General features: G+C 43.2%; 2 protein-coding genes across 2 annotated transcripts in view; one reads left to right on the top strand and one right to left on the bottom strand.

Moving 5' to 3' along the window:
- The window catches only part of map7b (microtubule-associated protein 7b), a gene marked incomplete at its 5' end in the record, with an annotated part of 94,121 nt that overhangs the window by 35,249 nt on the left and 41,790 nt on the right, over positions 1–17,082 (bottom strand). The window contains 4 exons of the mRNA XM_080452928.1: positions 799–948; positions 1,552–1,665; positions 6,208–6,325; positions 15,221–15,384. Of these exons, the coding sequence (XP_080309054.1) occupies positions 799–948; positions 1,552–1,665; positions 6,208–6,325; positions 15,221–15,384 (546 nt within the window). The remainder of the gene's footprint in view (positions 1–798; positions 949–1,551; positions 1,666–6,207; positions 6,326–15,220; positions 15,385–17,082) is intronic.
- LOC308103893 (E3 ubiquitin-protein ligase TRIM21-like) lies at positions 11,202–12,524 on the top strand (the record flags this gene model as incomplete). Its single annotated transcript, XM_080454102.1, has 1 exon — positions 11,202–12,524. One exon carries the CDS (start codon positions 11,202–11,204, stop codon positions 12,522–12,524), a length of 1,323 nt encoding a protein of 440 aa, XP_080310228.1.

Below are 17,082 nucleotides of genomic sequence, written 5' to 3'. Positions count from 1 at the left end.
AGAGACCGTTCCAACATAAATCTTCTCTCCTGGGCGTCCCTGGCACAAAACAAAATCTAATTCAAACATATACAGTATATACAATTTGGGGGTCCTCGACATGAAAAGGTTTGAGAACCACTGTTTTAGCCGTGCAGTTTTACCTTTTGGGTTTGAGAACGGCACTTCTGGACGGCGCCAGATGACTGGAAGGGATTACAGGCAAAACGTTTGGTCACATTTGTCCCCAAATAAGTCACGATAAGGCCGATTGGGGAGTTGAGAGTGTGTTGCCCTAGACCAGTGGTTCTCAAACTATTTCATGTCAAGGACCCCCAAATTGACACTTAATATCCCACAGACCCCCATTTGAAAAGATAAGCCAGGGACCCCCATGAGAGAAGTTTTTTTACGGCTCTCTAGCAGTGATTCTCAACCATTTTAATTTCAAGGACCCCCAGTTTGACATGCATTAGGCTACGGACCCCCATATAATGACATTTATATCCCTGGGACCCCAATTTATATTGTAAAATCAATGTTAATTTAACTCTGAGAGTGTACAAATGGAACCAAATGGACCCGTTAGGGTCCATTTGGTTCCATTTGTACACTCTCAGAGTTACAGACCTGTAAGGGTCCATATGGTTTCTATCCATCATTTAGCTGGGGACCCCCTGGAACCCCCTCAAGTACCCCTGGGGGTCCCCGGAACCCACTTTGAGAACCAATGCCGTAGAATCCTCCTGAACAGTTTCCAGCCCACATATGTTTTCCCGTAACGGCGTAGTTGCGTGCGTGACTCGGTGCGGTACGTACAACCTACTGAACCCGAATGCCCGCGTTTCACACCAACTCCTCCTCCTGGGAGGGGTTTGTGGTGGTGGGCGGTCCTTCCCTGCTGGTGGAGACGGGGCTTGGACTGAGCTTTGCTAATGGCGGGGGAGGAGGCGGTTCTCAACCGCAAGGCTGTCGGAAGGAAAGACGTGAACAACATCCAACAATATACACACAAAACATCCAACAATATATACACACAACATCCAACAATATATACACACAGCATCCAACAATATGTACACACAACATCCAACAATATATACACACAGCATCCAACAATATATACACACAGCATCCAACAATATGTACACACAACATCCAACAATATATACACACAGCATCCAACAATATATACACACAGCATCCAACAATATGTACACACAACATCCAACAATATATACACACAAGTATTACATCATCGTCTAATCGCAATTATTTGAGATAATCACAATTATTTTTGCATAATCGTTTCCATGTTGAAAAATGTTCTTACATTCTCAAATAAAAAACATACAAGCTCATAGCTTATGGATCTGCTATTTTTTTTATAGCCAAAGAAATCTAAAGAACTTTCCCGGTCTTAGTCGCTAAGACTCTTGTAGATGTAAAAATGTCAAAATCGATAAAAAATACATCTACGATAGTCTTGATCTGAGGCTAGGCCCCCGACCCCATACTCTGGTATATAATGGTGTCCATAATGATGGTCAGATACGTAGGGTTGGTTCTTACCTCGGTCAGGGGAGTGCAGCAGGGTGGCGAAGGAGGACGACAGGCGCTTGGTGATGACCGGGTGGTCAGCGTGTTTGGACAGGTTCATGGTGGACACAGACCGTCGGTCAGCATCTAACACACACATGATCACATGATCAGAGGGTGGTCAGCGTGTTTGGACAGGTTCATGGTGGACACAGACCGTCGGTCAGCATCTAACACACACACATGATCACATGATCACAGGGTGGTCAGCGTGTTTGGACAGGTACATGGTGGACACAGACCGTCGGTCAGCATCTAACACACACATGATCACAGGGTGGTTAGTGTGTTTGGACAGGTCCATGGTGGACACTAGGCCTGACCTCGATCATTCGAATAGTCGACTAATCAGTCGAGGGGAGTCTGAGTCGACTGCCTGTTGATTTTGACAGAATTTTTTGATGTCGTTTTAGTCATAGTCTTTTGAATAAAATCCCATTTAGTTTTAGTCATATTTTAGTCAATCTGAAATGTTTTATTTTTAGTCTAGTTTTAGTCGACTAAATATCATAATTATTATAGTCGACTAAATCTACAGTTGATTTAGTCGACTATAATGTATGTTGGCGGTGTCTTGATGGCGTCGTAACGGCTGATTTTACACTTGGTTGCATGCTGAAAATAGCCGATCTATAAGCTCACAACGCGACGCGTTGTGAGCTTGTAGATCGGCTATTTTCAGAGCGTAACACCCGAGCACAACCAAACATAAAATGACTTGTCTTTTAGTTCTACTGGATCTCTTCTCCACTAGATCCTCACTAACATTTAGTCTAGTTTTTATTTGTTGACGAAATTGTCAGTATATTTAGTCTTAGCTTTAGTCATCATAGCTTAGTTTTTATCTAGTTTTTATTTAGTTTTGGTCAGTGAAAAGGTAGTCGACCAACATTTTTCGTCATAGTTTTAGTCGACAAAATCAACACGGCTGCCAATCTCTTAGTCATACATAATGTCATATAAAAGAACACAGCATTCTGCTTCTACGGACCGACGGCTTGGAATAAACTCCCATTACACCTGAGACAGGCACCCTCTGTGGACAGTTTTAAAGCACCATTACACCTAAGACAGACACCCTCTGTGGACAGTTTTAAAGCACCATTACACCTAAGACAGACACCCTCTGTGGACAGTTTTAAAGCACCATTACACCTAAGACAGGCACCCTCTGTGGACAGTTTTAAAGCACCATTACACCTAAGACAGACACCCTCTGTGGACAGTTTTAAAGCACCATTACACCTAAGACAGACACCCTCTGTGGACAGTTTTAAAGCACCATTACACCTAAGACAGACACCCTCTGTGGACAGTTTTAAAGCACCATTACACCTAAGACAGACACCCTCTGTGGACAGTTTTAAAGCACCATTACACCTAAGACAGACACCCTCTGTGGACAGTTTTAAAGCACCATTACACCTAAGACAGACACCCTCTGTGGACAGTTTTAAACTCCCATTACACCTAAGACAGACACCCTCTGTGGACAGTTTTAAACTCCCATTACACCTTAGACAGACAGACCTCTGTGGACAGTTTTAAAGCACCATTACACCTAAGACAGACCCCCTCTGTGGACAGTTTTAAAGCACAGCTCAAGACTTATTTCTTCACTCTTGCTTTTAGTTGATTTTTTCTCTTCTAAAATCTCTGTGTTGTTATTCATGTCTTTACTGTTTTGCTCACTGCCTGTTATGTATTGTTTTAGCCATTATTTTTATGCCATTGTTTTGTTGCCACTGTTTTATTTTGTATTTTATATGTTTCAGTTTTTTGCTCTGTAAAGCACTTTGAGCTGCATTTATGTCATGAAAGGTGCTATATAAATAAAGTGTATTATTGTTCAAGTTTATTAATATTCGAATTATGAAAAAAGAAAAGTTTTTTCATTTATCTTTTATTTTTTTCATTATTCGACTGAGAGATTGGCCTAATTTTTTATATTAATTAACTAATAGTTTGCCAAAAATAGGATATGCATCATGATTTATTGGGAGAAACCACAACAAAATTACCATAATATAAAGCATTAGTAAAGACCAATGATATGAAAATGGGTGAAGTCGTCCTTTAAATGTTGAACCACAGTAAAAAAAAAAAAAAGTTATTCTAACAGGGCCGTTAACACCAAGAACCATAACCATACATAACCATAACCATACATAAAATAATTCTATAACTCCAGTGGACGTCAGAGTCCTCATCAACGACCGACTATAGCGTCAAACCACAGTGGTTGAACGATATCGTTGGGGAAACGCTCAAATAAAAATGGTAAAATGGTGCTTTCATATAGCGGCCTTATCTTAACCCATTAAGACCTGAGGCCTTATCTTAACCCATTAAGACCTGAGGCCTTATCTTAACCCATTAAGACCTGAGGCCGATACTACAAAATGTCTTCTAAATGTTCTAATGTTCTATATCAGTGGTTCTCAAACTTTTTCATGTCAAGTACCCCCAAAATGATATGTATTTGGCCGCCGACCCCCATCTCAAAATATCTTGTTCCAGGGACCCCCCAGAAGCAAAGATTTGAGTTAAAAATGTTCGCTTTAAAAGAATAGAAGAGCTACAAGCTCGTAGCTAGATCTGCTATTGAATAGCCAAAGTGTAAAATAATGCTTTTTAGCTCAAATCCAGAAGTGACACAGATGCACGTTCCAGGTCTTAAAGGGTTAAGAGCTTTATAATGTTAGACCCTCTAGAAAAAACGTAGTTATCATTCTTGGTGTACTACGGTAATGTCTGATGAGCTACGGTCACGGCTGGGTTAGTTCAACTACAGTAATGTCTGATGAGCTACGGTCACGGCTGGGTTAGTTCAACTACAGTAATGTCTGATGAGCTACGGTCACGGCTGGGTTAGTTCAACTACAGTAATGTCTGATGAGCTACGGTCACGGCTGGGTTAGTTCAACTACAGTAATGTCTGATGAGCTACGGTCACGGCTGGGTTAGTTCAACTACAGTAATGTCTGATGAGCTACGGTCACGGCTGGGTTAGTTCAAACCGTCGCTAAACGGAGAAACCTCAAACAGAAACATAGCCATTAGTACTAAATGAGTCACATGACATCTAGTGATGGATCTAAATGGTGAGGATGGATGGCTGTACGGTTCTTCAGTCTACAGAACATTTGCTACACGACAGTCTCAATATGTCACTAATCCTACCGTTCACGCAGGCCTACTGTATACGTTCACGCTAACGTGCTAATACAGGTCCTTACGCACCGGGAGCGTGGCGAATAAGACACATATTTCACATCAAACTTTGTTTTGATAAAAATAAGTTTGCTGCTTTATCGCCGCGCAACATTCACCTTCTGTATGGATGTACTCGAGGCACAAAGAAAAGGCTTTTTCGGGTCAGGATACCAAGTTTATCCAATCAGGAGAGAGCACTCGAACAGATAACAGGACAAACGAGTGAAATTGGAAGAGATGAAACAAATAAATGAGCAGACAATTTTAAATGGAACGCTATCGATTTGAAGCTGATGAATGGGAACTCTCTCCTGATTGGCTGACATTGGCAACCGACCTGCTAATGTATTTTCTGTTTTATTAAAGAGCTGGAGAGACGTGGAGACTCATGTTACTGAACAAACACTCTATAGCAATGATTACTATCAGAATGTAGAGCTTTTTTTGTTTTGACCAAAAAGTATCACTTACGCTACTACCTTTAATCACATAAAATGAACGCTCCCGGTGAGTATGGACCTTCAGAGTTAGCATACAGTCACACGGCTAACGCCAGCACTAACGCCAGCGCTCTACAGCTAGCTGGCTAACTGCTAACGCCAGCGCTCTACAGCTAGCTGGCTAACGCCAGTGCTCTACAAGCTAGCTGGCTAACTGCTAATGCCAGCGCTCTACAGCTAGCTGGCTAACGTCAGTGCTCTACAAGCTAGCTGGCTGACTGCTAACGCCAGCGCTCTATAAGCTAGCTGGCTAACTGCTAACGCCAGCGCTCTAAAGCTAGCTGGCTAACTGACGGTGCGTATGTTATATTCACATTGAGAGGACATTCCGTGTCCGCGGTACGGACTGAAAGCACCGTGCACCACGTGCTCCAAACCCGCTAGGTCGAGCGGATAGAGGAAATCTGACTCGACAAAACCTGGACCGGAGAGGGGGGGGGGGGGGGGAGACATAAGGATTGAGAGTGTGAGAGAGTGCAAGTTTGATTGAGAGAAAGACAAAGACAGATACAGAACGAAAATTAGCTGATCTACAGAGCTTGTAGATCTGTTATTTTCAATATGTTTTCCATACCACAGTTGAACGATGGTGTTAAAAATAAATGTAAATACATAAACATTTAAAAAAGGGCTTATAACACAGGGTTATATAATATAATACAGGTTTAAGCGGTCGATCAGACACATAGATTGTCTTTGTCACTGGTTTCAGCACAAACACTGAATCACATGAATAAATGCTGTGTGTGTGTGTGTGTGTGTGTGTGTGTGTGTGTGTGTGTGTGTGTGTGTGTGTGTGTGTGTCTGTGTCTGTGTCTATGTGTGTCTGTGTGTTTGTGTGTTTGTGTGTTTGTGTGTCTGTGTCTATGTGTGTCTGTGTGTCTGTGTGTTTGTGTGTGTGTGTGTGTGTTACCAGCAGGTGTGTTAGGTGTGTTGGGGTGTAACACTCCTCCCCAGGACCAGCGGTTGGCTTTGTTTCGTCCTCTCTGACTCTTCTCCATCGTTCGTCTGATCACCGCCTCGTGACGAAGCTACACACACACACGCACACGCACACACACACACACACACTTGAACAAGGGACTTTTTATCGTTTCCTTATGGATCTAACCGCCCTGCGTAGACGATAGTGATGGGTCGTTCATGATCGATTCGTTCATAAGAACTAGTTCTTTGCCGTGAACGTCAACGAACCAGTTCACTTATTGAAACTGTTACGTTCATGCCCCCCCCCCCCCCCCGCTCCGTGCACATCAAGCACACAGGAGGACGGGAGGGCGCGGGCTCTAAGCTTAGACCTGTCACCGGACCATGCGCGCTGTTTGTTGGCCGGAACCTGGAAGCGCTACCTAATGAATCATTCAAACTAATCATTCGAACGAATCATTCGAACGAATCATTCGAACGAATCATTCGAACTAATCATTCGAACGAATCATTCGAACAAATCATTCGAACGAATCATTCGAACAAATCATTCGAACGAATCATTCGAACTAATCATTCGAACGAATCATTCGAACAAATCATTCGAACGAATCATTCGAACAAATCATTCGAACGAATCATTCGAACTAATCATTCGAAGTAATTATTTGAACAAATCATTCGAACGAATCATTCGAACAAATCATTCGAACAAATCATTCGAACAAATCATTCGAACAAATCATTCGAACGAATCATTCGAAAGAATCATTTGAACGAATCATTCGAACAAATCTTTTGAACAAATCATTCGAACAAATCATTGCCGTGAACGTGAACGAAATCGTTTGTTCGCTGTAAAAGTAAAAGTATCAATACTGCAATGTATAAGTACTCTGTTACGAATAAAAGTCCAGAATTAAAACTTTACTTGAGCAAAAGTACAAATTATTGGTATCAAAATGCACTCAAAGTACCAACAGTAAAATGACTAACCTGTTTGAAAATATCAGATCTACAAACTCTTGTGAGCTTGTAGATCTGCTATTTTCAAATAGCCGAGGTATAAAATAGGGCTAAAGTGGTTAATGTATGTTTTATAATGTAATAATCTATATCTGCAAAGTAACTAGTAACTAAAGTTTTCAAATAATTGTAGTGGAGTAAAAGTACAATATTTGCTTCTGAGATGCAGTGGAGTAGAAGTAAAAGTACAGACAGTTGGAAATACTCCGGTAAAGTAAGAGTACCTCAAAATTGTACTTAAAGGTTTAATGACATTCACTTTTACACCACATTCAAAGTCTTTGTCCTGGTCCTTCAAAAGTGTACAAAAAGTTTTAAGTGAAAATTCCATTCCAGTGATCCATGGCAGGTGTTTTTCTCTCACATTTCTAAAGCCTTTTCAACTGCAATGAAAAAAGAAATCTTTGCCTGCGGGTGTCGCTGGTGAGGGATTTTGCCTGTCAATCATCGCCTCTGCTCCGCCCCCCCCAAAGGAAAGGATAGGGGAGGGGAGGGGCGAGGAGGAGAGTGGGCGGGATTAATCGACTGTGACCTCACTGTCGAAGGGCCAAGCTCAGATTACTTTTCAGCCTAATTATTCAGAAAACCCCAGACCACAGAAAATCCACTGAATGTTCTAAGTTCAGGTTTGTTGGGTGTAATTGAGGTCATAAAACCCCAAATAAAACATTGAAAATAAAAAAAGTGAAAATGAATGTCATGATACCTTTAAGTACAGTGCTTGAATAAATGTACTTAGTTACTTTACACCACTGGTCAAAATAACAGCCCTACGGCAGATAGAAGCTGGCGTCCAAAGTTCAAACTCCAACCGAGAAGACGGAGGAGAGGCGACAAGACAACGTGCAATGTTTACCCACCATAAATATGTGTGATCCTTATCACTGGACTGATCCTTATCCTGATCCTTATCCTGATCCTTATCACTGGACTGGGACAATTAGTGCAGTCAGTGGGTCTTACACTTTATTTATGTCAAGGACCCCCGAGTTAATAATGTATTTGGCCCACAGACCCCCCCCCCACCTGAAAATATGTTGTGCCAGTGTTCATTTAAAGAGATAGTTCACCCCCAAAATGACTTTTTTTCTATGGATTAGTCACCCCATGGCAATCTGGGAACCCATCGCCAAATAAAAAGGAAAAACAGCGCCCTCTGCTGTTTTTTACTCTTTCACTTGGCTCTGGGGGGGGCTAAATGGAGCACCCGTGCGCAAGGAAACCGGGGTTTTTGGTCTGCCCTCAGCGTTCCACTTCCAGTGGTACGACTATGTTTTCATTCCCACTAACAATATTTCTACACGGAACACTAACTCCCAGAGAACATGGATGGTTTTGGTTATAAGCCCACTTGTTTCTATGATGAAAGAGCAAGTTAAAATGTTAATATCTTTCCAAGTTAAAATGTGGAATATCTGTGGAGTTTGCATGTTCTCCCCGTGTCCCCTAGGGTAGGTACCCTCACAAAAACATGCAGTAATCCTGGTCTCTATACTGCCTCCCCCTGGTCAGGCAGGGCGCCTGATGGAGGGGAAAGGAACTGGTTGGAATAACGTGTTCCTTCCACGCGCTTTCCCCTACCGGGGAAACTCCTCCCTGTCAGGTGATAAGAAGCGGCCTGCTCACTCCTCATGCATTGAAGGAAGTGTGAGCTCAGTTCTGGGCTCTCCCTAGGCTAGCAGAGGGAGAGTAACGCCCAGGATTACATAGGCAATTAGCAAAGCGTGAAAAAATGGGTTACAAAATTGTGGGATAAAAATTATAAAAAGGAAAAAATAAAGATTGGTGGTGCGTAGGTTGGTGGTGAACTCTAGATGTGAGGGCAGCGTAGTGGCCTGAACTCTAGATGTGAGGGCAGCGTAGTGGCCTGAACTCTAGATGTGAGGGCAGCGTAGTGGCCTGAACTCTAGATGTGAGGGCAGCGTAGTGGCCTGAACTCTAGATGTGAGGGCAGCGTAGTGGCCTGAACTCTAGATGTGAGGGCAGCGTAGTGGCCTGAACTCTAGATGTGAGGGCAGCGTAGTGGCCTGAACTCTAGATGTGAGGGCAGCGTAGTGGCCTGAACTCTAGATGTGAGGGCAGCGTAGTGGCCTGAACTCTAGATGTGAGGGCAGCGCAGTGGCCTGAACTCTAGATGTGAGGGCAGCGCAGTGGCCTGAACTCTAGATGTGAGGGCAGCTCAGTGGCCTGAACTCTAGATGTGAGGGCAGCGCAGTGGCCTGAACTCTAGATGTGAGGGCAGCGTAGTGGCCTGAACTCTAGATGTGAGGGCAGCGTAGTGGCCTGAACTCTAGATGTGAGGGCAGCGTAGTGGCCTGAACTCTAGATGTGAGGGCAGCGCAGTGGCCTGAACTCTAGATGTGAGGGCAGCGTAGTGGCCTGAACTCTAGATGTGAGGGCAGCGTAGTGGCCTGAACTCTAGATGTGAGGGCAGCGTAGTGGCCTGAACTCTAGATGTGAGGGCAGCGTAGTGGCCTGAACTCTAGATGTGAGGGCAGCGTAGTGGCCTGAACTCTAGATGTGAGGGCAGCGTAGTGGCCTGAATTCTAGATGTGAGGGCAGCGTAGTGGCCTGAACTCTAGATGTGAGGGCAGCGTAGTGACCTGAACTCTAGATGTGAGGGCAGCGTAGTGACCTGAACTCTAGATGTGAGGGCAGCGCAGTGGCCTGAACTCTAGATGTGAGGGCAGCGTAGTGGCCTGAACTCTAGATGTGAGGGCAGCGTAGTGACCTGAACTCTAGATGTGAGGGCAGCGTAGTGACCTGAACTCTAGATGTGAGGGCAGCGCAGTGGCCTGTACTCTAGATGTGAGGGCAGCGCAGTGGCCTGTACTCTAGATGTGAGGGCAGCGTAGTGGCCTGAACTCTAGATGTGAGGGCAGCGTAGTGACCTGAACTCTAGATGTGAGGGCAGCGTAGTGACCTGAACTCTAGATGTGAGGGCAGCGCAGTGGCCTGAACTCTAGATGTGAGGGCAGCGCAGTGGCCTGAACTCTAGATGTGAGGGCAGTGCAGTGGCCTGAACTCTAGATGTGAGGGCAGCGCAGTGGCCTGAACTCTAGATGTGAGGGCAGCGCAGTGGCCTGAACTCTAGATGTGAGGGCAGAGTAGTGGTCTGAACTCTAGATGTGAGGGCAGAGTAGTGGTCTGAACTCTAGATGTGAGGGCAGAGTAGTGGTCTGAACTCTAGATGTGAGGGCAGCGTAGTGGCCTGAACTCTAGATGTGAGGGCAGCGTAGTGACCTGAACTCTAGATGTGAGGGCAGCGTAGTGACCTGAACTCTAGATGTGAGGGCAGCGTAGTGACCTGAACTCTAGATGTGAGGGCAGCGTAGTGACCTGAACTCTAGATGTGAGGGCAGCGTAGTGACCTGAACTCTAGATGTGAGGGCAGCGTAGTGACCTGAACTCTAGATGTGAGGGCAGCGTAGTGGTCTGAACTCTAGATGTGAGGGCAGCGTAGTGGTCTGAACTCTAGATGTGAGGGCAGCGTAGTGGTCTGAACAGTGGCCTGAGCAGTGGCCTGAACTCTAGATGTGAGGGCAGCGCAGTGGCCTGAACTCTAGATGTGAGGGCAGCGTAGTGGCCTGAACTCTAGATGTGAGGGCAGCGTAGTGGTCTGAACTCTAGATGTGAGGGCAGAGTAGTGGTCTGAACTCTAGATGTGAGGGCAGAGTAGTGGTCTGAACTCTAGATGTGAGGGCAGAGTAGTGGTCTGAACTCTAGATGTGAGGGCAGCGTAGTGGTCTGAACTCTAGATGTGAGGGCAGCGTAGTGGCCTGAACCTCTGGTTTCCTAAAAAGGCAAGCTCAGGTTGGTCAGTCTGGAGTGATGTGGAACTCCATATTTGGGCAAGACTGACATCATAGTTGATGATGTCAGATTCCAGTCAGCTTGACTTAAAAGCTGATTACACAGAGTGTGAGGAGCACTTTCTAATCTCAGGGTGTAGAAATGGCGTCTTCCAGCAGTCTCCTGTCTGAAGGGCATTTACGTTGTGTTATCTGTCTGGATGTGTTCACTGATCCAATCTGCACTCCATGTGGACACACCTACTGCAGAACCTGTATCACACATTACTGGGACACTAGTGATGTGTGTCGGTGTCCACTGTGTACAAAGATCTTCAATAAGAGACCAGAGGTATCTGTGAATACTTGTATTTCTGAGCTGGTTCATCAGTTCAGGAATCACAAGTTGAAAGAAGAATATGAAGCAAAGACAGAGGATGAGGTTCAGCAGATGATCCAGGAGAGACGAGTGAAGATTCAGGAGGTCAAACACTCAGTAGAGATCAGCAGGACAGATGCAGACACAGTGATAGCAGGCAGTGGGCAGGTCTTCACTGCTCTGATCAGCTGTATTGAGAGGAGCCAGGCTGAGATCATTGATGTGATTGAAGAGAAGCAGAAAACAACAGAGAAACAGGCAGAAGGCTTCATCAAAGATCTGGAAAAGGAAATCACTCAGTTAGAGAAGAGAAGCTCTGAGCTGAAACGGCTCTCACACACTGAAGACCACCTCCACCTCCTCCAGAACTTCACCTCCATCAACACCCCTCCACCCACCAAGGACTGGACAAAGGTCAATGTCGATCAGTCTTCATATGTGGGGACAGTGAGGACAGCTGTGGCTCAGCTGGAGAAGACTCTCAGTCAGGAGATGAAGAAGAAGCTGTTTGATGTTGAGCTGAGGAGGATCCAGCAATATGCAGTGAATGTGACTCTGGACCCTGATACAGCAAATCCCTACCTCATCCTGTCTGAGGATGGAAAACAAGTGAGTCATGGAGACATATGGAAGAATGTCCCAGACAACACAAAGAGATTCTCTAAATATATCATTGTCTTAGGAAAACAAAGCTTCTCCTCAGGAAGGTTTTACTATGATGTTCAGGTTAAAGGGAAGACTGGGTGGGGTCTAGGAGTGGCCAGAGAGTCCATCAACAGGAAGGGACCAATCACAGTGAGCCCCAACAATGGTTTCTGGACTATAGTGTTGAGGAATAGAAATGAGTACGAGGCTCTTGCTGACCCTCCTGTCCTCCTCCCTGTAAGAGAGGAGGTCCAGAAAGTGGGAGTGTTTGTGGATTATGAGGAGGGTCTGGTCTCCTTTTATGATGTGGAGGTCAGAGTTCATCTCTACTCTTTCACTGGCTGCACCTTCACTGAGAAACTATATCCATACTTCAGTCCTTCTCTTAATGATGGTGGTACAAACTCTGCTCCTCTGATCATCTCTCCTGTCAACAAGGACGCTGATCTTGATGGGAACTGAGGGAACATGTCCACTACAACTTAAAAAAACAAAAAAAAACATGAAGTGTTCCCTCCAGTAAATTATTCAGAAATAAATTATGCAAAATTGTCTTAAGGGTGTGTTGTCATGGCATCAGGCACAAACAAATCACTCGGCTCCATATATGGGCACAAAATGGACAAGGACTGGCAGATACAGAGATCTCCATATATGGGCATAAAGGAGACAAGGAAAAGTAAAAGTACAAAAAGGATTGGCATCAAAATGTACTAAAAAGTAAAAGTACTCATTATGCAGAATGTCCCATTTCACAAGTTTTCAAATGTTCCAAAATGTATAGCCGAAAAAAAGGTTAATAAATAGATGTTTTAAAGTTAATAAATATAAGACGTTTTCTGCCCGACGACAGCGATACACTGTATAGCAAACAACTAAAATGACACAGAGGCAAGGACAACGTATGGGTGGAACAGGTCTAAATGGGTTCTGATTGGCTTAACCCTTTAAGACCTGAAGCCGATTCTACATGTCTCCTAAATCCCAACGGTTTTCTGAAAAACGTATGTTTCTATATCAGTGGTGCTCAAACTTTTTCATGTCAAGGACCCCCAAAATGATATGTATTTGGCCGCGGACCCCCATCAAAATATTTTGTTCCAGGGACCCCCCAGAAGCAAAAATTTGAGTTAAAAATATTCGCTTTAAAAATATATATGTTCAAAGATTTGCACACATTTTCACGATTTTTCAAAAATAGCAGATCTACAAGCTCGTAGCGCGGCACTCGGTGCCACGCTATGAGCTTGTAGATCTGCTATTTTTGAATAGCCCAAAGTGTAAAATAATGCTTTTTAGCTCAAATCTAAAAATGACACAGATCCAGGTCTTAATGGGTTAAGGGAGGACCGGCCGGCGGACGGACCTGTGACATCACGTTGGGGTCACCATGACTCAGCCATAACCTTTTGAAAAACGTTTTGAGGGACATAAACAATATGATATTAAATATTATTATTATTTTTTAAATTCATGGTGTATAGTCCCTTTAACTGCCTACCAGTGACTGTAAAGATACAATTTCATTTGCAATGTGTGCATCTTTGCACAACAAACACACACGCACAACCAGTGGTGGAAAGTAACAAAAAAATATAAAAAATACGGTGAAGCAGCATTCTGCTTTTACGGACCGACAGTGTGGAATAAACTCCCATTACACTTAAGACAGGCAGCCTCTGTCGATAGCTTTAAAGCACAGCTCAAGACCTATTACTTCACTCTTGCTTTTAGCTGATTCTTTGGTTGATTTTTAATTCCTCACTGTATTCCCTATTTTAATGTTGTTTTATGCCTTTGCTTTTGCTTTTGCTTTTATTTTATTTTATTTTATTTTTGTTTGCTTTATTGTTAAATTGGTTCTAACTGTAATTGTATTCTTGCTCTGTAAAGCACTTTGAGCTGCATTTCATGTCATGAAAGGTGCTATACAAATAAAGTTTATTATTATTATTATTATTAAGTACATTTACTTAAAGGTAGGGTAAGTGATTTTCTTTGGTTAAAATAAGTGTTAAATAGCTCTATATGCTGATAGTACTCATTGCTATTGAGTGTTTGTTCAGTAAAAGGAGTCTCCTTGTCTCTCCAGCTCTTAAAAAAACAGAAAATGCATTTTCGTTTCAGTTTCAGTTTCATTTCCAATTTTATCCAATCGGTATAGAGAACTCAATCAGGATATAGATTAAACAAGTGAAATTGGAAGTGATGACACTAAGAAATGAGCAGGCAAAATTGGAACTGGAACACTATAAAAATGAAGCTTAAAAATTGGTACTTTCTCCTGATTGGCTGAGATTTTGACACCTACCGAAAAATGTATTTTCTGTTTATTAAAGAGCTGGAGAGACGGGGAGACTCCTGTTACTGAACAAACACTCTATAGCAATGATTACTATCAGAATATAGTGCTTCAACCTTTTAACAAAATACTTTTTGTTTTAACCCAAAAATATCACTTACCCTACCTTTAAGTACTGTACTTAAGTACTGTACTTAAGTACAATGTTGAGGTATTTGTACTTTACTTGAGTATTTCCAATTTCCAATACTTTTACTTCTACTCCACTACATCTCGGATCCAAATATTGTACTTTTACGCCACTACAATTTTTGGAAAACTTTAGTTACTAGTTACTTTGTAGATTTGGATTATTATCTCAAAACATGCATTAAACACTTCAGCCCTATACATTATTTTGACCATTTGAAAATAGCCGATCTACAAGCTCGCGACGCATTGTGAGCTTGTGGATCGGCTATTTTCAAAAGATTTGTATACATTTGAAAACTTGAAATGGGATATTCTGCCTGATGAGTACTTTTACTTTTGTACTTTAAGTACATTTTGATACCAATACTTTTGTACTTTTACTCAAGTATATTTAGAATTCCGGACTTTTACTTTCACTAACAGAGTACTTCTACATTGCAGTATTGATACTTTTAACATTTGAATACTTTTTACCACTGCGCACAACCACACGCACACACGCGCACACACACACACACACACACACACACACACACACACACACACACACACACACACACACACACACACACACACACACACACACACACACACACACACACACACACACACACACACACACACACACACACACACACACACACACACACACACACACACACACCTTGTCCTCCTCCAGTTTGTGTCGTCTCTTCTCCTCCACGGCGACCCGTCTCTTGTCCTCCTTCATCCTCTGCTCCTCCAGCCTCCTCTTCCTCTCCTCCAGGGTCTTCTCGTAGTGCTGCCGTGCGCGATCCTCACGCTCCTGCCACTGGGCCTCCCTGAGGGCTGCACGCACGCACACGCGCACACACACACACACACACACACGCACACGCACACGCACACGCACATATTTACTATCTACTGTCAAATTGTACTTTTTTTTCTGTCTTGTGCCTGGAAAGTCCTTCTGAATTATGCCTTTTTTCACTATAATAATGTTTGAAAATTATATTAATTTTTGTTTTGAAACGTTTGTTAATTTTGGAACTTTTGTTACTCTTCAAATTAGAGTATGTAAAAGTTGTCTTTTGCTTAGATTTGTCTTAGTTTTGTTAAAACCAATGTTTGCCTAGATTTTTTTCTCAATTTATCTGATGAATTTAGCTTTAGTCAAACCAATGTGTTACTACTTTTTATTTTATCTTCGAAACCAATTTTTTTTCTTCAAAAAGGGTAGGCAAAATAAGCCTGGGCTTCAGCCTACACCTTGTTGGTGCCACTTGTATTAGTGAACTCTAATGTATGTATGTATTTTTGCTTTTTTAAATGGACCAAAATAAAGATTTACTACTACTACTACTATCTTCAATATCATATAGCAAAAGTAATACTTTTAACACATTGAGTGCCATAAATGTATATCTATGTATTTCTTTTTTTTATCCACAAGAGGGCGTTCTAACGCAACTTAGGAATGATCCCTCGACGCTGCTAGAAGGAATGGACGGATGGGACGTCATGCCAAAAAAACATCCTTTCCGTCCACTCCTATAGGGCATAGCAGTGGCGGCCATTTCTGGTTCCACTTCAAAATAGTCAATGCATTTTTCCCATTGACATTTCCAAAAATATTTATATCAATTCATTTAAGCCTAGAATCAAGCCATCCAGGGTCCTGGTGAATCATTTTTGTCTGTGATTTATTTTAATTTTATATAACACATCGGGTGCCAAACACGGTCTGAACCGTGTTTTCAGTCAGCTCTGGAATCACCCACAGTGATTCTGAGAAGGAAGGGCCTTATAGATCACTGTGCCTAAAACATGGCTCCCATCCACTTCGGTTCTATCTCCTTCTCTAAAACCCCTATAACTCAGAAACTTTTTTACGTTGGGGAAAACGACTCATTTTGTATGCGCGATCGCTGCTCCATTGTGACCCGCGGTAAAGATGTTAGCGTTCCAGGCGTTAGCCAGGACCATCGTGCAAAATGCACGCATGGATTGCTCGTCGTGGAGTCTACAGCTTAAACAGCGCCGCGCAGCTCAACGGTGAGATTTCTGGCACCGAACGTAATCTGTTATTATAAAAGATTTTTTTTTCCAAAGGCCCAGACCACCATGGACGACTTTGAGCGTTTTTTTTTTGTGTTTCCACTAGATGGCGCTCTTCGCCAACACATGAGTGACCTTTTCATCCCCAGATGCACACAGAACCAGGAGATCACGTGATCCCAGGATGTACCGCTCCATTCACTTCCTGGTTAACGTGTTTGGGAAATCGCCTGTATCTCCACTCCTGTGTTTTACTATGGATTTTTGACGAGACGTGCTATTGTCCATCCCTAATGCAAAGTACACACACACACACACACACACACACACACACAGCGGTGTGTGATGGGTCAGCTGTAAGTCATGTGACCAGGCTTTACTCTCAACACAAAGACAATCCCTGTGTGTGTGTGTATTCTGCAACAAACACACACACAGCACGTGCACGCTGTCACATTCTGTGGCCCCTTCTCCTGCTCAGCATCA

The sequence above is a fragment of the Gymnoscopelus braueri genome (assembly GCF_963280865.1).
Source record: "Gymnoscopelus braueri genome assembly, chromosome: 16".
NCBI lineage: Eukaryota > Metazoa > Chordata > Actinopteri > Myctophiformes > Myctophidae > Gymnoscopelus > Gymnoscopelus braueri.
The sequence above is the reverse complement of the archived record's forward strand: the minus strand, read 5'-3'. Positions and strand labels throughout refer to the sequence as shown.